The 25,687-nt window shown below is 34.9% G+C and overlaps 1 protein-coding gene across 2 annotated transcripts in view; it reads left to right on the forward strand.

Moving 5' to 3' along the window:
- Positions 1–10,257, forward strand: part of LOC129001561 (BTB/POZ domain-containing protein 3-like) — a 44,987-nt gene extending 34,730 nt beyond the window's left edge. For both annotated transcript variants that reach the window (XM_054428891.1, XM_054428890.1), the window contains exon 6: positions 8,706–10,257. In XM_054428891.1, coding sequence (XP_054284866.1) covers positions 8,706–9,364 — 659 coding nt within the window. In that variant the 3' untranslated portion in view covers positions 9,365–10,257. The remainder of the gene's footprint in view (positions 1–8,705) is intronic.
- Positions 10,258–25,687: the final 15,430 nt, after the last annotated feature.

The following is a 25,687-nucleotide window of genomic DNA, read 5'->3' on the forward strand; positions in this document are numbered from 1 at the left end:
GAAAAGACCACTGATCGAATAGTTACAGTCATAGATAAAACATATTCTTTCTTAGGTTCAGTATTTAACAGATTTTGTTTAAACGTAGCTAAATAAGGTTATGAAATAACATTTTTATTTATCTTAAACAATTTGTAGGTTGAATCACATTCATGGATCCAACTCATAAATGGCAAACTTAAACAGGTCCACGATGTAGGAAGTTGTAGCGAGAAGTGCGGAGTGTGAGAAACGTTTGTGGCAGTTATATAATTTGTAATATTACATGTCATTCATTCATCATTAACATTAATTTCTCTATTATTTTGTATATTTTCTCCTATAATGTATGTTAATGCCCCTGATAATGTGTTATCAGTTATTTAATATGTTTCTCCTTGTTAATGTATTATTTTCTCCAGTTTTGTTCTATGTTATATAATATCCCATCACCCCACAGAAATATCATCCCATTTTATGTTACAATATAATATTTATGCCAATTCTCACCATATCTATCCTATACTTACCAAAAACCAACAATAATCAAATTTACTTAGAATAATATATAATTGTAAGAAAATTGCAATATAGTAATAACATCTTAAATATAGTATTACTTTTCAAAATTATCCAAAGAAAATAAAAATTACTGTGGCAAGTGTCATTTATGTGAATTAACCAGCTGTACATCATTTCAACAATGGACATGGATTTCCTGAGCTTCAACCATTGCCTCTCCCCAGATCCTGCCAACTCTTCACAGTGTTAACATCATTTTATAGGACATTGTGCTTGACTTAAATTAAATTCATCCCAAAGTGTAATCTAAATTTTAAATTTCTTATCATCCAAAAGTATTCGGGACAAGTGCCTTGAAGAGTACCAAATTTTAACCAACCCCTATTTTATTTATTACATATGGTACAAAGGTGAAGACAGACACTCCAAATTTTGGTAACCATCATCCATCTTGTTTAAATAACTAAGGACAAATCTTCATTGGACATTTTTTTAGTCACCATAGCCTAATAGGCCCAATTAACTTAAGTCATCAAGATCTTCATACTTCAAATTTAACTTTTATTCAAAATTTAATCTTCAAATCTTATTTTATTCCATTAAATTCATTGAAACCAATTGGAATCTTTCTTTGGACATTAACATATTACATTATAGCACCATGAACCTAGCCTATTTCAGAATAATAATTAAATTATCTGCATTTTAAAGAAGCCTATTTTAAATAGTTGGGAAAGTTAGTCAAAATTTCTAACAAGTTAGAAGATAGAAGTTAGTCCCATAAAAAGTAACTGATAGAAGTTACTAGTTAGTTAGTTTAAAAAGTAACTGATAGAAGTTATTAGTTAGTTGAAAAACTAACTGATACAAAAAAAGTCATTTTTTTACATTTGTAGAAGATAATTGTTTGTTGGACGGTTGTTTTAAAGGATTTCATATGTAATGAAATAATGACACATCTTGGTTTCTAATTATTGTGTTTTAACTAAATATTAATTAAACATCGTCACATTTACATTACATGTAATGTAAACACATTCATTAGTACAACAACATTTACTTTAAATGCCTATTAAACTTTAAAAGAAGTTGTTTTTCAAAATTGGTGTCGCTGATTCTTCCTCGTCTGTTACTCTGTCAGTGATGACTAGGCTTGCCGCTCTGAACAGGCGTTCGCAGTGAACAAAGGTGTTTTTTAATTTGTTGATTTATATTTGTAGTTATCTTATTATAATGTATTTGTTTCATGACTAGTGAATATTTTGTTTGTAAATTTATAACTAAATAATGATATACACATTAGTTTGCCGTGAGTGTATACTGAATAGCAATGTCAGTGTGGTAGTCAGGTAGACATCGGCAACTTCGCAGATTCGCACGTGCTCCCGCCCGGCTGGGAAATATCGTACAAACACCAGGCGGCCCGCTGCCAGTCACGGGAGAAATTTTTGTCTACAAATATAAATCTGTTTAAAAACAACCTTTGTTCGCATTATAAAATCTGTCATATTGGTGTTATTTCTTGTTTCACGGCAAACACAATGGTATTTTGAACGAAATTTTCAGTGCCTTATTAACGATGTTAGCATACGTATTAAAAATTAACAGCAGCATAAAAACTATTGTGAATAAAATTGTTAAAATGCATGGAAATGTTAACAATGAACCTACCAATAAGCCATACAAATTTCAGAAAGATTGGCTCGGTGGTTTTTTTACAAATAAATTTTAAACTTCAGTGTTAGTGCAGAGTTTCTTCTTAAAAACCGGTACTTTTTAGGATCCTTCAACTATATAAAATTTTCTGGTAAACGGATTTTTTTAAATTGACACCACGTAAAATGTATTTAAACCAGCTTATATTAAATTTTTGTTTCAACAAAATCGGATAATTCATCTCAGATATATTTAGGCTCAAACTCGAGTGCACATATTTATTTCCCCGACAAAGTTGATACAAAAACTTGTCATCACTCCGTTTTCAATAGTTCAAAAGACAAAAACAAATAGTGATCATCTCACCTTTCCTGACATAAACATTACTTTCGATACACAAACATAAGTTACAACTGAAGTTCCCGGTTAGGTAAAAACACAGTTTGTTGATGTTCAATTAGCTGAATTTTACACTAAAATTTATTGTACGACAATTAATGGACAGCAATTAATGAATTACGAAATATAAAATAATTTTTTAAAGTCTGATGAGTAGTTTTTCTAGTGTGATAAAAGTATAGTTTAGTACTAAATTTAAAAGTGACCTATTTGTGGCGAGATAAAGTTTAAAAGAGCATGGGAAACACATTGAGAAATACACTATAAGTGTACTAAAAAATAAAAATTATATTCATTAAAAAAATATATAGGTCTATTCCACTTCAAGTTAAAAACGAGACTATCATACTTTTTCTCCACTTGCCTCGAAGCACTTGTGACAGATGCTTTAATTATTTTTGTTTTTGGCACAAACACAATAAACATTTTAACGCGTTTCCACCCTCTTCATTTTTTCAACTGGTTGAAATATGTCACTTAAGATTGGTCACTTGATATCACACTCGCCCGCCATTGCAAACAAATATTATTAATCTACTCCTACTTAATTAAAGCTGTTCACCTTAATAACTTATGTATTTAAAATATTTAACTATCACTAAAATATATATAACGACAAGACAACTAAGAAACTAACAAAAAAATATCACTTGTCACTGTCAGATATTGAACATCGACTGAAGTGAAGACATTGTTTTGACACTTGAGATTACAGTACATATCAATCGCCAAACAAACACCCCCCTTCCCACCCTTCGGTGCTTGGAGTATTGTTATTGGCTGCCATTGGCTCGCCCCTCGGGTCCGCTGCATACCAAAGCGACTGGACTTTGACTTTCTCTTTCCCCACCCCCCACGTTGTTTGTCAACAAGGGCGCTGACCTGACATCTCACGTGCACACACAACACGCAACCCTCACTGAACACGTAAAATAAATAACCCGTAGGCCTACTGGAAATACTTTCGCCTGACCCGAAAAGCTAACGATTTGAAACTAGCGAATATATTATCTATTCGTTGTCTATTAAACTAACTGAGTAGAAATTATTTCCAGCCCTTTTTAAAAACTAACGACTAAAATAGAAGTTAGCCAAAAAAACTAACGAATAGCGCTATTCGTTAGAATTTCTATTCGTTATTCCCAAGTATGCTAATATATCATTCGAACCGGCACGACCACTCCTCCCTGAGATCAAGAGCTCATATATTTAAATATTAATCACTTCAGAAGAAACCAACCCAATATCTATTATAGCCTAGAATCGTTCTATCCACTTTGGAAGCTCCACCATTTTGTAAATTTACCATTGTTAGACCCTATAGCTAATTCAACCAATTTAACTCATCTTATATTTGTATTTCACTAATAAATTTCATATTGTAACTTACCAAATCTATTTATTCTTAAAATAGTTCATATATTATAATATTAAGATAAAGACTTACCTCATTAGACAGAAATAAAATACAAGTTAGGAATTATCTTTATTAAGAAATGACTTTGAGTTCTATGTGGGCTAAATTAATAGCCAAAGGAATTTTGTAGGCCTAAGTTAATAAATAGATCTATAGAAAGCTTTAAGGTGCGTAGCAAATTGTATCTAAAATACTAAATTGCTATTGGAAGGGGGAAACAAGTCCACAACGTAGGAAGTTGCGAAGGAAGTAGTAAAGGCTGGCAGTGCAGAGTGTGGGAACCGTTTGTGGCAGTTACATTAATGTATTTGCAATATATACATAACTAAAATGTTACGGGTTGGGAGGGTAACAGGTAAAAGACGTAAGAAGTAGTGAAGGCAAACACTCCGGAGGGTGGGAACCGACTGCGGAAGTTATATTAATGTAGCCTATCTGCAATATTAAAATGCTATGGGAAGGGAACAGGTCCATGAGGTAGGAAGTGGTGAAGGAAGTAGTTAAGGCTAGCAGTGCAGAGTGTGGGAACGCTTTGGGACAGTTAGATTAATGTATCTAAAATATTAAAATCCTATGGGAAGGGAGGGAAAAAGTTCCATGACGTAGGAAGTGGTGAAGGAAGTAGTAAAGGCTAGCAGTGCGGTGTTGGAACGCTTTGGGGTAGTTAGATAAACGTATGTAAAATACTAAAATACTATGGGAAGGAAGGGGAACAGGTCCACGACGTAGGAAGTGGTGAAGGAAGTAGTAAAGGCGAAGGAAGGTAGTAACAGTGCGGAGTGTGGGAATACTTTTGGACAGTTAAATTAACGTATCTAAAATACCAAAATACTATGGGATGGAAGGGAAACAGGTACACGGCTTAAGAAGGGATGGAGGAAGTAGTAAAGGCCAGCAGTGCGGTGTGTGGGAACTGTCTGTGGCAGTTAAATTAATGTATCTGCAATCTTAAAATGCTCTAGGAAGTAGAGATGTGCGAGTACTCGAGATTTCGAGTTCGAGTCGAGTACGGCCTTGAAACTTGAGCTTATCTTTGAACTCGGCAGTTTCGAGTCGAGTTTGGTTTAAAATTGTAAAAAATCAATATTTGTTAAAATGTAACTTGTGTTTACATAAAATGCTTTATAATTTGTAATACTGTAGATTCTACAGTAATACAAATATTTCTACGATGTAGAAATAAGCAAGAGGTAGTTGTTCTAACCTATTTTTATTGCTGTCACAACAGAATAGGTCAACTCAAAGCAGTCGCCGATTGGTAGTGATTTTGTTTTAAAGTAGGCTACTGTTTCACAATAGAAAATTCCACTACTGAACGTAAGCAATAAATCTATGTTTAAAAAAGTCAGAATAGAAACACTATAAAGGCAAAACAATAGAAGGGTTGGGCAATGACCTTGAAAGGAGCGGGCATAGCAACAGTGGTGTAGGGGTTTGGGGGGGGAAGGGGAGGGTGAGACCTTTGAGCTATATTTAGACCAGACTAGACTTTCACCACTTCCCAAATGGTTGGGTAGGGGCAGGGGGATTACAATAGCAGTTTTTTTCCTTGCCTGGTTTGACTTGTCTTTTTGTGTAGGAGATTTGAATCTTAAAAAATATAATTTGAATTGACCACAATTATTTAGCATTGATAATACAATCTGCAAGGGACCAGGAGAAATATTATTCGAATTAGAGTTAATGCCATTATTTGCATTTTTACATCAAAATACAACATTGCGCATTCGTGATGTTTTGGGTCATTGACCTTAACATAACTTAACAACTTATAACCTTAACAACTTAATAACCTTAACAACTTAATAACCTTAACAACTTATAACGCATCTGTTATAAGTTGATAATTATAAATTGATGTTCCCGTGGTTGAAAATAATTATTCTGTAAACTTGTATAACATTAATTTAAAGATAACTACATAAAAACATCATTATACTTTCTCTTCCTTCTTCAATTTTTTCTTCTGGTTCCCTCCACCCATTCAACAGGTTAATCACGATCACCCCATTCCCATTAGAGACTTCTACCACAGAAAACATACTACTATAACCCAGAATGCCAACCGCATGGTAAAAAGCGTTAAGTACTTTGAGAGAGCTTTGCCTGTCAATTCGTAGGCAGCGCCACCAGCGTTGCTATGCTGAGTGCATTGCAACGCTGGTGGCGCTGCCTACGAACTGACAGGCAAAGCTCTCTCAAAGTACTTAACCATTTTTACTATGCGGTTGGCATTCTGGGTTATAGTAGTATGTTTTCTGTGCTTCTACGCATTACTCATAATCAGCTGAGATGTTATCATCAGTTATTAATAACAGATTTTTTTCTTATTGTATCTAATAGAAAGTAACATAAGCAAAGTATTTTTTATCTACGGTAATAAACAACAAATGTTTCTGTTAGGTAGCCTACTAAAGCTTACAAATATCTCAAAATAACTAATTTGGCTTGGCCTAAATCTAGGTTACATAGTTTGTTTTCCTGCTTGACAACTTGCATTAATGTGGTTAATAAGCATGGAATACAATTGATTATAGTGATTTAGGCCTAAGTCTAGGTTTCATTTGATTTCTATTACTACTATTGTATGGGCCTATTACATTATTCAGTTCAATGTTCAATCTACAATTGTTTTGTTTAACAGTAAGGTAGGCTACTAGTATGTAGGCCTATTTAAGTAGGCCTACTTTATTTTGAACATACATTTTGAGTATTTTGACAGAATGTTTGTTTAATTAACATACAAAATAACTAAAGGTGAAAAGGTAGGAAATAAGATTTCAAGTTTTAGAATAAATCTCTATATTAAACTTTATATAGTAATTGCAACCTTAATAACAAATAAATGCAAGTATTAAGTAATTTTAGCCAAGTATTATGCAATATTACTTATTAATACGGGATTAATGTAGTTAACTAGTGTACATGTTGCTCGAATTCGAGCAATTGCAAGTATTACAGGAGTTATTTCAAAACGAATAACAGCCATATTTACAATGAGTTTAAAAGAGTCAACCCAAAGATTACCGGCGTTTAACTCGGACCATGCTTATCTTCGTTATTGATAAACCTATAGCATTCCGGCCGGTTTTCTCCTTCTCAAAATGCCTCGCTGTACAGGCAACACAGGGCATTGATAGAGGGCCAATTGAGAACGAAAAGTCGTTTTGGGTATTGTTAGGGTGCATTTGTAACCTAATAGTTGAGATTGTCCGAGGTCAGGTGCTGACTCTGATGAGTTAAGCCTATTACGCATCACTGTTCTGTAGCTGCGGTCGTTATCACGATTACGCCTCCTGTCTAGTTTCGTTGTCGTCGCGTCGGAGGCATTTAAAGGAAAAAAACAACAAATAAACAAATTATTGCTACACAAAACAACGATAAATGCACAAATTTAAGTTACAATCATGCTAACACGATCCGACATAGCGACACAAAACAACAATAAATACACAAATTTAAGATACAACCATACTAACACAATCCGTCTTGGGGGTTATGTTTACACAAACTCAAATAGTAAATAAATGTACTCAATGTGTTTCATTGAATTGAAAAATAAATAACAGCAAATAAATTATACAGCTGATCAAAACGTAAACAATTATTTTCTTCATAAGGATAACATGGGAACTTTCAAAGCCACTGGGGCAGAGCCGAAGGGACTTTTTCAAAAATGTAAGGCCAGTTTGCAAATCTACGCGACACGCTCTTTCCAATGAGACGTCAATGGATAAAATCGGTTAAGAAATGGCGGAGGAGTTCAACCGACAAAGTTTCATGTAGCGTATTAATTATATAGATTTTTAGATAAATAAATATATGCTCACTTACCTATTTTTCACAGAAGTAGAAGTGCATTTATGAGCTCTATTGTTGTTGTTTTAAAATTATTTTCTATGCATTATATTGATATGTTACTGTACAAGTATTAATAATTAATTTATTTATAATTGTACTCCAGCTTGTAAAAAGGTTTTTTTCACGTTACATGCACGCCTAGCCTAAGGAGTTACTTAAACTTACACATCCTTCGATCTTTTTGGTTTAAACTCGACTCGAACTCGAGAATCGAATCTTTTGCCAATTACTCGACTCGACCTAAAAAACCTGTGCACATCTCTACTAGGAAGCGAGGGAAACAGGTAAGTAGTGGTGAAGGAAGTAGTAAAGGCTAAAGGTGCTGAGTGTGGGAACCCTTTGTGGCAGTTAGATTAATGTATCGGAAATCCTACAATGCTATGGGAAGGGAGGGAAACAGGTCCACGATGTAAGAAGTGGTGAAAGAAGTACCTAGGAAAGGCTAGCAGTGCAGAGTGGGGGAAGGGAACATTTTTATTTTGTATTATACCTATAAACATTTTTTTCATTTATTGCTTTATTAAAAACAATGAAACATGATTGCTCCGCTCAACTGGCTTTCACTGCCATGAAAGCAATCCTAGTTTAAATTAAGATCCAAGTTGCCGGGAGCTCCTGTAAAATCAGTTTTTCTAAGCTATTCTTAAGATTGTAAATAACAGAGTGTATGGATCGTATAGCTTGATTCGGATTTGGATCATGCAGTGTAAGTTTAATTAGGATTTAAGATTTAATAATTTTCTCTGTATTCGGCACGAAAAAAAATTAATTTTGTGTCTAAAAAGTATTATAAGAGTATTTTTTTTTACTTCCTCCTCCTCTTGACATTTACTGATTTATTTTCAATTCAAAATGAAATATTTTATTTCAGGAAACTCGGATGGCCAAGTTTTGAGGGATCAACTAGACGATCATCTTCAACACATCAGGGTGTGTTCAATGGACAATGATGACATTTTTCTAGAGGTAATTCCCTCAAAAGTACTGACATATGAAGAAGTAGCGCTAGTGTGTGAATCTCGTAAAACTGGACAAGTACAGCCCGAACTTACAACTATCTGCAATGTGATTAAGAAGAGAGATTGTCCTGTGGATAAATCAGGATTGATTGTTAAAAAGTTTATACTCGAGTATGCTTCCAATCGCCATAACTGTGAAACTACATTTACATTGACTACTAGACCACAAGAAGCCACAATAGAATTGTGTTCTGTCACTTGTGGCTTGATATATATTTTTTGCACCCCCACCTTATCAATAACGAGAGACACAGACACTGTAGCTGTATGTAAATACAAAAGAGATTTGACCTTGGGTGAAATCCCAGTTATTGTTGATGGTGAGAATGTGCAGTTGGCTCCAAACTCCTCTTACAGTTTCTCGCTTTGGTGCTCATGCAATTCTCTCCGTACTCACGCGACTTATTGTGTACACAGTAAAATGTTAGGACATCACTTCTCAGTTGATTTTCAAACTTTTTATAGTAATATTACGGCAATTTCTTACAAAGTACTCCCCAAGGGAGTTTGATCGACTTGAGCAGTGCAGTAGACAAAATCACCTCGGATCAGATTATTGAGATATTATAATCCTCTCAACTTCAATATCACTAACAAAGCCCATTACTTAGAAATTGAGGTCATTGTGTTAATTTAATTTTCCCTATTAACACATTTATACAACCGTACAGTCAGAGTGTATGTTAACCTATAAAGTTATCTAGACCTAAAAATGTATTTTCTCTATTCCTCTGGTTAATAACTTTATGGATTATTCAATGCTAAATGTCATTAAAATTTAGGGTTTTATTTTTGTAATAGAGAGGCATGGTAAATGATATATTAGTTATACAACTTTAGAAGTAAGAAATTAAAAATAGCAGATTAAGTGTCTAAAATACTCTATTGTTGGTTGATGTTCCAATTGAAAAGAATAATATTAAAAAGGTAATAACCTTGTTAAACTTGTTTACAAGCCATTCTGAAATTAAGTGGAATTTTATGTCCCTCATTGTTTTCTAAAAAAAACTAATTTATATAAGCTTGATATTCTTTTTATAAATAAAATATACCCCCGCCGCAGCAAACCTGCCGTCTAAGCGAATTTCCATTTGGCTGAATTGATTTTCAATTGATCTATTAAAATAACATTAGGTTTAACGAGTACCTAGGTTTGCTGCTACAAGGAAACTAATAAAGTGTGTGTTTTAAGTAAAATAATTATTGCTTAGTATAAAATGAATATATTTGCCAAGTTTGATCAAAAGATATCCATAAACAAGCAAACTACAACATTTTACAATATTCTCCATAAGAATAACATGGGAATTTTAAATTTTTTTAGTTTTCTCCGTAACCAATAACCGTACAAAAACACTTTGATATACTGAATTGTTTGTTTTTTTAAGCTCTTTAAGAAGGTTTAGAGAAAAATTGGAAAATTTTGTGTTTTGAGGGTCAAAAGTGAGAAAAACCAATTTTTACCACATAAAATCCTGTTCCCATGGTCCGATCATGCTGGATCGCGAACTCATTCAAGTTTATCCCGCCTTACACCTTCAAACCAAATTTCATCAAAATCGGATAAAAATTACTCAAGTTATCGTGTTCACGGACACATATTATATATAAATCTATATATATATTTATATATATATATATATATATATATTCATATATAAAAATTTGAACGAATGGTGTTTTTGGCCTCTGGGGACATCAAAATGAAAAAGTAAATCGGTCCCGGGCCTAAGTCTTACCATGAGACCTATGGTAATAGCTACTTCCCTATAGGGAAATTCGCTAACAAGAGGTATTTATTTAAGAGATCCCAATGATATTTTATTGAAATTATTACGTTTAAGAGATAAAATCTGGAAAATATTTTAAATGTAACTTCCATAAATGTCTCCAACCATGTTTTACAACACTTAAAAGTGATTTATAATTTTTTTTTTTTTAGATTATATAACAAATTCCTAATAACAGTAATAAAAGATATAACCTAGACTTAACACCATCTTGCAATCTTTAGAAAAATATCTAAATAGCTTTTTAATTTGTTAATTTGTACCCAAAAGTTGTCCATGGGGTTGGATGTGTGACGTAATTTTCCTGGCGGACGACAAGTGGGAAATTACGCCACCGGTAATAAAACGAAGATCCCAGGATTCGCCCTAGTCTGGTCGCGGGGAGTTTCCCAGGAGTCGATAGTGATTCGGATAGCCTAAATTTGATAGCCCTGGTTGTCAGAGCTCGAGACGAACGTTACGGGTTACTAAACACCCAACTAGAAATCACCACTCTAGCCTAGGGCTTGTGGGGAAAATAATAATTTTGACTTGACTCTGTGGGCAAATATCTAAATGATACACTACTAGCTAACTTAACGAATCAATAAGTAAGCTAAGTAGTCACTCCGCTTACCTACGGAGTTAAATCTTCAACCTGTAACAAACAAGGTTAGTACAAGATAGGCCTAACCTAGCCTAACTCCCACAGAGTCCGAATTTACTAAATTTTAAGAAAACAAGTTAGCCTAAGTGGTCCAGGTGAGGAACGAACAAAAAAACGAAACTAAAAAGGTGAAACTGCTCCTTGAGCCAAAAAAAACGAAAAACTAAAACTTTAACTTCTTCACGTGTTCAACTTAGAGTTGGTCTAAGTTGAACACGTGAAGAAGTTAAAGTTTTAGTTTTTCGTTTTTTTTGGCTTTGTTTTCGACAGAACTTGTCCAGCAGAAACCTGTCTGCTGGGACAAACTTCGGGACGCTAAAGGAACTTTGAAACAGATTTAAGAATTAAAAAGTAAGTCCCAAATAACAAAAACTCTTCAAATTGAAGACGAACGAACTCGCGAAAAGCCGGGAATACGAATGACAACTCTCCTCCACAACTCTTCTTCTTCCCTCACCTTCGTCTCAGAATCGAGACGAAAGTTAAAACGCTTCCTGATTGGTCAGCACAAACAGAGTCAGCTGAGTCCCGTGTCAGCAAAGGCAGGCGTATGACAGCTTTAACATGCTTTATAGCTGCCTCGCTCACAAAGTGGATCAGCTGCTCTTATTCTCTCCCGTAGCCCGCCCTCAGACGCAGTCGAACAACCAAACAACCAAACTGACACCAACGTCGTCTGCTGTCTTGGAATTGGAGGTTAGGTGCGATGTCAGTTTAGCGTCGCGACTAGGGCACAACAACAGCTTACATTCAGCTGTTTAAGTTTCGTGGTTTAGCCGTTATTTTACCCCCTACACATTTGACCCGTTACACCCCCTCCACACTTCGGAACAAAAAAAAAGAAAAACGAGAAAAAGAAAAAAAGCTGTTGAGCTTTCCTGCAGGTGACACATCATCAGTAGGATCGTGGGCAAGAAAAGTTGACAGAAGCTGATGCCGGACCCCGTTAGTCCGGCGGCTCCAGGGTGTTGACGACGAAAAGCGAACGAAGCCGGGTTGCCTCAGAGGTCTAAACGAAAACGAATCGGGGCGTAAAGTAACCAAAGGTGAAGAGTAGGCGTGGGGTTTACGAGGGTAGGGTAGTACGGCAGGCTCGGAGTCTCGGACGCGCGGTTAAGAGCTGCTCACGATGATACGTCACCCCCCGGACGAGGGTTATCTATGGCTGCTTGTCGGCAGCTTGACGTGGCCGAAAGGACTGATGAACAAACGGATCGCAATACGTTGCTGCGGTTGCGGGATCCTTGCATATTAGTCACGTGCACAGAAAGGTTTTAAGTCTTTCACGTGCACGACGTGTACCGCAGCAGAATCCTCGTCTCGTACCTCGTAGAGATTAGCACCTCGACGACCGACCACAATGCAGGGGCCATGATATTTTGGTGCTAATTTCCCTACGATGGCGTCCGCAGCGGAAGACAGGATGTGAAGTCTTCTCATCACCTGCGCGCCAACTTCGTGAGTCACCTTTCCTTTGACGGAGGTTATAATATGTCGATTGCCTCTCGTAGGCAGCCTTGAGGTTCTTGTGTGTCTGCACGATCAGACGCTGAAACTCATCCAGTCGTTTGCGATGGGTCTCACTTAACGAGGGACCTTGGGGAGTTTCAGACACCTCAAGCGAAAGGCCACGGACGGCACAGGGACGTTAATCGAAATGATCTGTCACCAACTCCGATACTTTAATTAAATGAGTTGGTTAAAGCGTATGACGAGGTCTGCGAATCAGGCCTAGCCTATGAACTTCGACAAAGTTCTGCCGAAACACAAGTGACGGAGAAGTATTCGAAAGAAAAACCTAAGTTGTCTAAGTGTTACGCAACTTACCAAACGAAGTAATAATACTGTGAAACACTTTTTGCGCACTCGATGCACCACGAACTTAAAGTAGGCTAACTTTTAAGCGACGAACCGAAAACAAAAACTCTTCAAATTGAAGACGAACGAACTCGCGAAAAGCCGGGAATACGAATGACAACTCTCCTCCACAACTCTTCTTCTTCCCTCACCTTCGTCTCAGAATCGAGACGAAAGTTAAAACGCTTCCTGATTGGTCAGCACAAACAGAGTCAGCTGAGTCCCGTGTCAGCAAAGGCAGGCGTATGACAGCTTTAACATGCTTTATAGCTGCCTCGCTCACAAAGTGGATCAGCTGCTCTTATTCTCTCCCGTAGCCCGCCCTCAGACGCAGTCGAACAACCAAACAACCAAACTGACACCAACGTCGTCTGCTGTCTTGGAATTGGAGGTTAGGTGCGATGTCAGTTTAGCGTCGCGACTAGGGCACAACAACAGCTTACATTCAGCTGTTTAAGTTTCGTGGTTTAGCCGTTATTTTACCCCCTACACATTTGACCCGTTACAGATGTAACCTCCATGGAACATAAAAGTTCAAAAATTGCTCACTGGAGAGCAGCACTGTTCATTTTTGGAGTTTTGGGGAAGAATGTGGCAGCAATATTGAGTTTTCTGTTGATTGTTTTCTCCTTATGTGTACTACTTGCTGTTAATAACAGGATTTCCTTTTTCGCAAGGAGAGTTCTTTTTGTAACCTCTATGTCTGCAACAAATAATGCATGTCATATGCTAAAATTGTAACTCGGACTTTTTATTTGGGAGACACCTGTTATCTTTCAGAAAACATAAGCTCTGGATAGGGTGACTTGCCCTGTGAATGACCCAACGATCACATAAGACCAATAGATGGAGCACGCCTATCTAAATAACATTAAAGCAGGTGAAGCCAGGTCCGCCATCTTTACTGTAGGTTAGAAGCGCTAGATGTCAATGAAAACGGCACCAAAACTCAATGTTCTGCTTCAAAATAACTCGACATTTAGACTACTTAGACTAAAGGTAAATCGTTGAAACTTCGTATGAATGATATCAATAAGTCTAGGACACTATTGGTTCTCATTAAAAGCTTAAAAGTTAATATTTTCTATTTTAAATCACAAATCTTCAAATCAAGTCGGTACTTTTAAATGAGTTTGAAAATATGACATGAAAAAGTTCGTCGGCTGCTACTTTTTTTTATTTTTTGATGAGGTAAAAACGGTGGATTTTGTAGCTAAAGAGTTGAATTTTTGGATCGTATTTTTTTTTAATTTTTAGCTGGCGTAGTTTGGTTGTAATTTAAATTGTAATATAGGGGCTACCCACCGCGCCGCGTGGCGTCATGCGGGCAGATTCTGCCTACAACCTCACTTGTAATACAGTTTAGATACTCAAGTTTGGAGCTATACAAAAAAGTTTCTAAAATAATTAGAAAAACACGGAGTACATATAAATGTTCTTAGTTTTATTTTTTGTATTCAGCATCTAAAAATTAATACTTTTTTGCTCTTTCACAAAATTTAATTTGCTAGTCAGAATATAAAGGGACGCGTTGCAGAAAGTCAACAGTCCCGGAAGGTCAAATAATTTATACCTGTGCCGCTAGGTCAAAAACTACAATGTTTGCAGTGTCTGTAGATAAAAAATCCCAGTAAGTCAAATAGTACAGTCCGAGCTAAAAACGTGGTCTATGTTAAAGCAATTGACTTATTGGGAATTTGACCTAATGCAACAGCAGTTTTAATATAACGAAATAAGATAAAATATAAGTTCAGTTTCGCTGAGTCAACAGTGCCGGAAGGTCAAAAGTATAATCTGTTAAAAACAACGATAGTCCTCTCGACGCATGACTTCAATAATTTCGTGTTTTGGTGTACTTAAAGTTGCGCTAAAATTTTGAAAATTGGCACAGAGCTTCTTGGTTAGTCCTACTCGATGACTATTTTGTTGGAACTTTAAACTATTTACCGATCTAATTAATAAAAAATGATATGTATGGTGAAATAGTTTTAAATCGTGATTTCTAACATGAAAAAGTTAGCATGCGAGATTTTTTTTATTTTTGGGTTAGAGAGGTTTTGTCTGTGGCAAAGTTGTAGCCAAAAGTGTGATGCGTAAAATATATTTTATTTTTAATTTTTTACAATCAGTGGTTCAATAGATAACTTGGGTTGAAGAGGACGGCAAATTTAGCATTTCGCAACGCATGGAAAGAACTACATCGCACGATTCGACTGCTGAGTGGACTTTTAATTTACAGTTCTAAGAACAAGAAAAAGATGAATATACAGATCACCAGTGCATTCATATTATTTATAAAACATCTTTCTGTATTACCAGCTTACATTTTTCACTTATAAGAATACATCATAAACAGGGTGTTAAAAATAAGCGGGGAGATACTTTACCTAGTAATTCCTTGGGTCAAAATAAACAGAAAATCAAGGATAATATTTTTTTTGAAATCGTTTCGTTAACCAGATATCCACCATTTTGTATTTTTTACATACAAATATTTATCTTTGCACTTTTCCAACCGATGTTCATGCAACTTGGTATGTATGTTAAGGTAGGAGAGACCCATGTTATAAAAAAAAATTCATCTCGATTCACCCTAAAATTTCAAAATTTAACACTTAACTACAATATAATATACTTTACTACACCACAATATTTACGTATCACCATAAATCTTTAACAAAATAAAACGTTAACATTTTTAAAATCCAAAGTAAATCAATATTATCTTTCTTTTTTGAAAAATATATTTAAAAAAAAAGCGATGGTAAAATAACGACAGGCGAGTTTCGATCTGGGTGTTTCAGGTTTGAATCTAGGAGGATTTAACATTAATTAGGTAACATTAATGTTTAATCCTCCTAGGTTTGAACTGATTGAGAGGAATACATGAAACCGAAGGGGGGAGGTAGCAACAAGTGCACTAGTATTTACTAGTGTCCAATTACAATTTGAAGGATTTAACCAAAACCTTTTCTATTTCACTCATTTTCAGCTGTTAAATTTCAAACGATACGTTTTATCGACATCATTAACGTTATTATCATCATCATCGTTTGAGTTTGGGTTTTTGGCAATGTATTTTTATGAATAAAACCTTTAATTTGATACCAAACTTGACCTCTGCTGCTATTAATTGACTGTATGCACTATTAATTAACAGCTGTGTCTAAGGATTATGTCGGCCTTAGTCACAAACAGGACAAGAAGATCGCTCCACTCATCCCACACTCATCTCCATTCATACTTGGCTTAAAATGCATACATTTGTATGGTCGCAATTTCAAAGCAACATGGCTACATTATCAATGACAAACGTGGAAAACCTTATACGAGTGTGAGTAAGTCCGAAAACAGAGTAAGTCCAAAAAACAATAAAACACTATTGGTTTTGTGCTCTAAAAAACAATAAGCAATAAATTGCAAGAACTGTTGCTTATATCATTGGGTATACACGTATGTACTGACGTGTATACTCAATGCTTATATCGAACGAATGTACATCGTGAGAATTTCCATTAGTTGTTCCATTTAGTTGTGTGTCCATTAGTATAATAGTTTAGTTGACTCTTTTAAAGTCAGCGGAAATTGTGACTGTTATTACCCTTGAAATAATGTTTGTGTAGTACTTTGCAATCCTACCAATGCTTATAGAATCATACGATTACAATTTTCTGGTTAGAATATGTCGCATAGAGTGGTGACTACTGTATCTTTTTGGTTTGCTTGTAAAACAGGATCAACAGAGATTTTCCATCGACTTAAACAATACGATACTCTCAAATTGTTCATTGCTATAACAAACTATCACACAGTTTGATGAATATTTGTGTGTAAACCACATACAGTACACCTGTATTCTATCTATTTTTCCTTTTATTTTTCCAAGACTTTATAGAAAATCACGCATTACGTGATCAGTGAAGAAAGGCTGTATCCCATGTGTTTTATAGGTAAAGAAAAGAACACTGCTTCAGGTCAGAGCATTCAGTTATCATCAGCAATTGTAATTCCCGAATCAGTAACTGAATCAATAGTCAATTATGTTAGGGTTTGTTGATTATTTATAATGCACTTTACATGCTCCATTTGATAGTTTATAATAATTTACTCGGAAACTATAAGACACCTTTGGCCTGTATTAAATATTGGGTTGGGCCGTTTAGTATTTTGAATACAATAGGGCTACTCGTCAAACAGTTAAATATTATTATTTCTATGAATTTAATGGGTAACTTTAATGGGTGGAATTTCTAACAATACTTCACCGTAATCAGCAGCAAACATACATAAGGAATTCCAGTTATTGCAACAGACGCTCTGACAGCCCGTCAACATAAGACCTGCAGACGGGTCAACGAATATGCTGAAAAAATAACGAGATAAGTGAGTGTAAAGTGACTATTTATATCCGGTCGTCATACGCCACGAGACATTCCGTCAGTGAATGGGAGGCCCATACAAGGGTGAAGATCAATAACGCGCTGCATTTGGAATGGAATAATTTGCACAGGTCCTCGAAAAGTACTAAATTCTTGAGTCCCGAAAAAGTCAAATGCCCAGAATGTCTTATACACATACGGAAATTCAAGTCCTCAAAATATTGCAATAGTGTATTTTCGTATAAATTCTTGAGACCCGAAAAAGTCAGGTCCCCAAAATGTCTTATACACTTACATATATATGAATTTGAACGGATGGTGTTTTTGGCCTCTAGGGACTCAAAACGAAAAATTACATCGGTCCCGGGTCCAGGTGTTGCCATGAGTACTACGGTAATAGCTTATTCCCTATATGCGAAATTCGCTAAAAACCTAATAATTCTATAGAATAACTAGCTGTACCCGCTGGCTTTGCCCCGTTTAACTAATTAATTTTCAAGATGAGCTCGTTCGCATGGCTCAATCACGTCCTGGTTGAAGTTCGTTTGCTACGCTCGCTCACCTTTAGGTTGGAGCTCGTTCGCTGAGCTCACTTGCCTTGGGGTTAACTCGCCTCCAGGTTGAAGTTCGTTCGAAACGCTCACTCAGCTTTTGGTTGCAAATTAGCTGTTGTCATAAATTGTTTAATTGACACAGCTGTTAAGATTCATTAATTCCTTTTAAATATGAAAAATCATAAGGTTAACATGGGAAACTCCAGAGCCACTGGGGCGAAGCTCGAATGCCCTATCATAATAAAAATTACTCAGTTTTCCTATTTAATGCCCAAAGAATCGGTGTATCGAATTTCAGCCTCCTAGGTAAATGGGAAGTGGGAGAATTAGTGATGATGAGTGAGTGAGAGTGAGTGTGTCAGTGAGGGCTTTGCCTTTTATAAGTATATACATAGCACATTCAACCAGCTGTTAGTTAAAACAAATTATATTGGACTAAAACAAATCGATGATTACAAAGAATACTTTAAAAAATAATTTGAACATCCTACTACTGTATTTCACTATGCATATTTAATTAATCTGCCATCCTCGTACCGAAGAATTAAATGTATCAATGGTCAGCATTACACATAGTATAAATAAGCCAACCATAAGTATGTATTTGAATTTTCTTCCAAATGCTGAATTTGTGTCACAAATGCTGAATGTTACAGCTGTTATGTTAAGCAAATTATATTGTACTAAAAGCTAGCTAGAAGCATTGACTTATTGGAGAAGGTTAGCATCGGCTGCTAGACTTTTTAAAAACTAAAACTTAATTTATAAAAAAATGGGACACTAATTTTAAATTATAGCTTTGAAATTCCCTAGTTCTCAAAATTGTCTTTCTTTCAACACAAAACTAATGAAAATCCATCGTCTGGTTGATTCAGAATCGTGAAAAAACCCCATTTACGTTTTAATAATATATATGATAGTTTGGACAGGTTTCAACCCTTCCGAGGCGTAATACATTTACACAGTTTATATGTAGACTACTTTATAACTCATTAAATAGTTCTACAATTAAATGGATCTCCTTTTACAAACGTATATAATAGCCAGAAATTTTCAGATCGTCCTTGCGGGTATTTTATGCCACAAATTTTGACGAAAGGCTATACAGTACCTATTTACAGTGTTGACCAAACAGTTGGCAAGAAGCATTAATAGATAAGCTATGTACCAAATATGATAATTTTAGCTCTATTCTAATTATGACAAAACACGAAGTAACTAAAAGCGAGTTTTGTTGGTGTAGTAAGCGTTGCAGGAGGTCTACTTTACACTGAATCGACGTTCACTTTTATTGCTTTTGATCTTCCGGCACTGTTGACTCAGCGAAACTGAACTTGTATTTTACCGTATTTCGTTATATTAAAACTGCTGTTGCATTAGGTCAAATTCCCAATAAGTCAATTGCTTTAACATAGACCACGTTTTTAGCTCGGACTGTATTATTTGACTTACTGGGACTTTTGATCTACAGACACTGCAAACATTGTAGTTTTTGACCTAGCGGCACAGGTATAAATTATTTGATCTTCCGGGACTGTTGACTTCCAGCAACATTCCTGTATTATATTATAATTCTTGACCTCTACATAGGGTGTATATGTATTTAGTTTGTTATTAGTCTTTAAAAATATATTAGAAATAAATATTCTTTCATACAAAAATATAAAAATCTTGGGCAGAAATTCCACATAATTTCAGGATGGCTCAACAGTCAACGTCCTTTTGATTTAAATATGACATAGAAAAAATTTATGTAAAATGGGTACAGTAGCAGATATTTACATAATTGTCAGTTTAAAAATGTGATGATGCTGATGTATGTTGGTCTATATACACAGACTCCCTCTTATCCGGACACCTTTTAACCGGTTATTGGTTTAACCGGGCTACACTCGACGGAAATGCCACCTCTTTAACCGCACAATTTTTATCAGCAAATTTCGGTTTAACCGGACTAGATCGGCAGGAAGTGAGCGGTACTGAAACGACTGTTTTCGTGAAAAAGATTTGAGACCAGTGATCACGTGTCTAAATACAATGCTCTCCTAAATTTAAGTCAAATACTGTGTACAGTATGCATTAAACGGTCCGTTTTAACGAGTTTCTGGGGACAACCGGAAAACCGTTATCCGGACTTGCCTCGGTCCCGAGGAGTCCGGATAAGAGGGAGTCTACTGTACTATTTTATAGTTTTCACTATGGTAGATAAGAACATATTTTCACTACTTTGTTGCAAATAAAACAAATATTAAATGAATATGGACAGTTACTGTTGTTTTATTTTACCCCAAATGAACCATATACCTATATTACTTATGGATTTCTCATTCTTATGGATGAGCTGATGACAATTAAAATGCATGTTCTCTCTAATATATTATGCAGAGTATATTTTAATATTTACTATTTATCAATTCTTTAAATTTAATACTATTTTTTTTATCAATCTACTGATTTCTATGATATATTGGTAAACAACCATTGACAAAAAAAAATTATAACCAAATGAAAAGAGTACCGGTACTAGATAAGTTAGGTACTTATTTTTTTGTTTATGTACTGTTTGATAAGACCTTTAGTAGAACCAAAGAAAGAACCATCTTAACACTATCTAATAAAAAGAATATGCCGATAAGACTCTTTGGTGCGTCAGGAACCCCCCCCCCCCCCCTTCGGGCTCTTGTCAGGAAGTGCAGCTTTGGAGCAGCTGTCGGGCTCTGCACTACCACAGGCAACCCCGGACTATGTCAAGATTTCTAGTACTGAGCAAACAGAGGCTTGGCCCAGGAAACTGTGGTAAGGGCTTTTTCTCCGATGGTGTACTCGTTCCTGGTAATTCTGGGCCACTCCTTGCCTCATGATTCCTTGGCTCAAATTTATATGGATTTTTCAAATTGACGTTTCAGTGGGTTGTAGGCTAAGTTACCTCCTCCAACAACGCAAAAACACCCTTGGCGCCTTTGCTAGGGAAGGCGGTGACTGTATCTCTCCCGCGGGTGCCAGATTCTTAAATTCCATATAAGTAAATTCCCTGAAATCTGCTACCTGATAAATACAAAATACCCCTACAGCAGAAAACCTGCAAAATAATTATTGTAATTTCCATTTACATGACTGGATTTTCACAACAATACTCTCTTAAAATAGTCAAATATTATTTCATATTTAAATAACATCAATTTTAATGAGCACTTATTAATTGAGTTGTATTTTTTTTTACAAGTACAGTACATTAAGTTAGTATTAATATATCTTTGGAAACAAATATTTTTCAGCTATTATAATTAACTAGTGCACCTGTTGCTCGAATTCGAGCAATTTCTAAGTATTACAGGCGTTATTTCAAAACTAATAACAGTATCCAACATAAAGAGTCAACTCAAAGCTAATACTGCTAATACATTCAATCACTCCACTACAGTTGTCGAAACTGAAAACTAACGCTCTTGTTTGTATCATGTGCTTACTATAACAGATGTTATAGTATGCAATTAATCTATTTATCTATCTATACTTATTTAATACGCAAGCAGGATTTTTGTGACAATTACTCCTCTGAAACTACTGAACCGATTTAAATGTTCTTGGTGTCATTGGAAAGAGCGTAACGTGAAGTTGTGCAGGAAACTTTCTTTTTAGGGAAATAATTAGAGAGTGAGGCCCTGGGGCCCTTTAAAGTTTCGTATTTCTCCATAAGATTAACATGGGAAACAAAAATTGTTATGAAACTCCAGCTGTTGTCAGAAATTAAAATTGAGTAGAAGAACTATGTTAATTTAAAAAAAAAACAGTTTTCTAATTTAACAGTTTACAGACACATTTACAGACTTGGTTGAAGAAATGAAATATTTACAATTTGAATTTGGGCGTAAATATTACAATAGAACATAGTGAGAGAGCCTGGATAAACTGATATATAAAAAGAAAACTGAATTAACACTGTCCTGCATTTCTTAGTAATCATTGAAAGGGCCGATTATCAAACTATGGAAACATAGGAAAGTCATAGAACACAACTAAGGAGAAGAAATATAAATAATGATTTTTCTTTTTAAATTTATAATCGTTATTATGGACAACCTAATGCGGCTATGAGTAATGCTATTTATAGAAAACACTAAAAAATAAGATCAGTTTAAAAAAAAAATGGTAAGATATTTACAAGAAATGTTGATTATATCGATCTGTTACGTACATCTTGAGTATTTCTATAATCTTTAAGTCGAATCGTTTAAAGTATTCAGAAATTATGACTGTTATTTGTAAAAAAAAAAACAAAAAAAAAACGCCTGTAATACTTAGCAATTGCTCGATTTCGAGCAACAGGGACACTAGTACTTATTTAATACGCAAGCAGGATTTTTGTGACAATTACTCCTCCGAAACTACTGAACCGATTGACATGTTTTTGGTGTCATTGTAAAGAGCGTAACGTGAAGTTGTGCAGGAAACTTTCTTTTTAGGTAAATAATTAGAGAGTGAGGCCCTGGGGCCCTTTAAAGTTTCGTATTTATCCATAAGATTAACATGGGAAACAAAATTTGTTATGAAACTCCAGCTGTTGTCAGAAATTAAAAGTGAAATATTTATTTATGGTATCCATGGTAACAAAGAACAAACCCACAAAATTTAAAAATGTAAACAATCAGAACTAACTGTCAAATTAATTTTGATTTCAAAATTCCACACAGCTGGTCCAAATATATTAAATACTGCATGATTATTAGAACAGGAACTGTATGGATCATAAACATAAATAAAATATGCCACTCGCCCGAATGTAAACATTTAACATTGATTAAATGGAACTACTGTCAAACTATATGTTAATGTCATTAGTATGGGATTCTTTCAGTTACGTCATTTGTTGACCGAGTCTGTCCAATATTTTTTAGCTACTATTTTACATTTACAACAATATTTTACAGGAAATAATTGCTAGATAAACTCATGGATATAAGTAATAATTCAGATTCTACAATCATTGCTGTTGTTATTAAAACTGTGCATTCGCAGCAAACCAATATTTCCATTTACTTGGCTTAATTTCTACAAACATATTCCCTGAAAATGGTCATTGTTTCCTACATAAATAACAATAAGTTAATTTTAATATGAGTACCTAGGTTTGCTGCTACAGGGAAGGTAGGTGTGTTTTTGTTGAAATGTGGACAGCTTAGTATGATTGTTATTGGTTTGCAAATCCTAATTGCTCGAATTCGAGCAACATGTACACTAGTACAAATTATTCATCAGTTTAAGTAAACACAAACTTTTCCTCATAAGAAATACATAGGGATTTTTATGACCTGTGGGTAAAGCCCAAAGACTTGTATTACAGGAATTGGTGAAAGGGGGCGTCTACACAAAAAATACTTTATTTTGACACTTCGTTTGTAAAATTCCGTCCATTATTAACGGAGGAGTAGTGTTTCGTAGAAATCGCCTTCATGTATTATATATAAGGACTAGCCAGTAAAAATACATTAAACATACCAATTAGCCAGTTTTGCTGTGACATACTAAAATAGCCAGTTTCGCAACAACCATTATTATAAAAAACCAATTTTGCTTCGGCAAACAAAAAAGGGTAAAAAGGATTTTAAAATAAAAACATAGTTTGACACACAAAACCTTTTAATAAAGTTCTTAACTTCATAGATTAGCATGACGTGAAACAATTATTTTAAAGGCAAGAAAGTTGTCGTAGTTTTAAATGGGATTATCAGTGCTTTTAGTAGTAATGTCATAGTCTTAAAATTGCAAACAACCAGGTCAACTTTTTCGTCAACATTTCCTTCAACATTGTCATCAACAGGTTTATTTTAATTACTAGCTGGCCCAACAGACATCATCCTGTCCTAATGTGTTTTTTTATGTCAAATGTTCGTTCATTTTCAAGATGAGTTCGTTCGCATGGCTCAATCACGTCCTGGTTGAAGTTCGTTCGCTACGCTCACTCAAATTGTTTATTTGAACCAGCTGTTAAGATTCTTTAATCCTTGTATGCAGGGTGGGGCAATGAAAGCACCCCAATTTATAAACTGTACAAACTCAATAATATTTTTTTCCTATAGATATATATAGCACATCAAAACACAGCTTATCTTTTGCCATTTTTAACCGACTTCCCCACTACCAACAAAAGGAGGAGGTTCTCAATTTGTTTGTGGCGATGTTTTTTTTTTCTATGTATGTTCACCAATTTCTCTGTGATTCTTTTACCGATCAGTGTGGTTCCACCGCCAAAATAACCAATAGAGTTTCTATTTGGTACCTTATATAAAATTATGTTTAAGTATAATATTTGTTTTGGTGAAAAGTTCTGAAAACCTTAAATATTCAAACATTATTTTGTTTACATTTGTGCAGATTGTTTACATTTGTGCAGAGAAGGCAATAAATAATAATAACATTCCTACAGCTGTTAGTTGAAACCATCTATCTATCTATCTATCTATATATTAATAGGCAAGCATGTTTCTTTAAAACCTTTTTTCTCAGCTCGTGTGCATCGTAGGGAAAATCTACGCATACCGTTGGAAAGCTATTTTCCTGTAGGTGTGCAGAATCCCTTTATAAATTTAAATAGGCTCAAAGATAAGCACAAAAAATAAGTTTAAAAGTTGTAAAAAATTAACATGGATCTTATGCGTTGCTATGCTGGTTACGGAATAACAACGAAATATAAACAGAAAATCAAAACAAATGGAGGAAACTCCAATCACATGTTTTATTTACAGTGTGGGGTGAAAATAGTTAAGTGAGTACATTACATATTTTTGGTCGAGTTTCGACCACTGGACGACCTCTAGTTTAAATGAAGCTACAGACAATTCTTCATGAAACAGTTGCTTCATATTGATCAATAAACTATTTCTTGCCATGGAGCCTAAATGAATTACATTGAGAAAAATGCATTTTGTTTTGGTTACTATAAACAAATGTATTTTAACGTTTGACCTGATTTGTGTATCCAGTAATTCTGTTTTTAGTATTGAATATTCTGACTTACAAAAACATATATATGTTTCAGTGAATAGCTGATATTGACAAATAAAGGTGTATTGTGAAAACCAAAGCATTCGTAAAACAGGTCTAAATATAAATTAAATGCAATTATTCCTTACACGACCTAAGAAGTGTGACAGTGCATAATCGTCAATTGTCTTAAAAGTGTTAAATATTTTAATTATTAAACATGCATTTGCAGATTTGGAATGTTTATTGATATTCTCTACCCAGTTAATATATCATATCAATACTATATTATACCTGCTTCGGAAAGTCCTAGAGGAGGATGATTTGCAATTTCGACTAGGCTATATCTTGATCAAACAAAACCACCCACATGGCTTGCACCACTTTTAGCTGAACCAATATTTCATATACATATTTCATTTGCAGATGTGGAATGAATATTAATATTCTCTACCCAGTTACTATAACATATCAATACTATTATGCTTGCTTCGGAAAGTCCTAGAGGAAGATGATTTGCAATTTCGACTAGGCTATATCTTGAGCAAACAAAACCCCCTACATGACCACTTTTAGCTGAACAAATCTTTCATATAATACTTTCCAAAGGTACTATACGAAAGGTAC

Source organism: Macrosteles quadrilineatus, unplaced genomic scaffold (genome assembly GCF_028750875.1).
Source record: "Macrosteles quadrilineatus isolate MER2022 unplaced genomic scaffold, UCM_ALF_1.0 Scaffold_8__2_contigs__length_117827958, whole genome shotgun sequence".
Taxonomy (NCBI): domain Eukaryota; kingdom Metazoa; phylum Arthropoda; class Insecta; order Hemiptera; family Cicadellidae; genus Macrosteles; species Macrosteles quadrilineatus.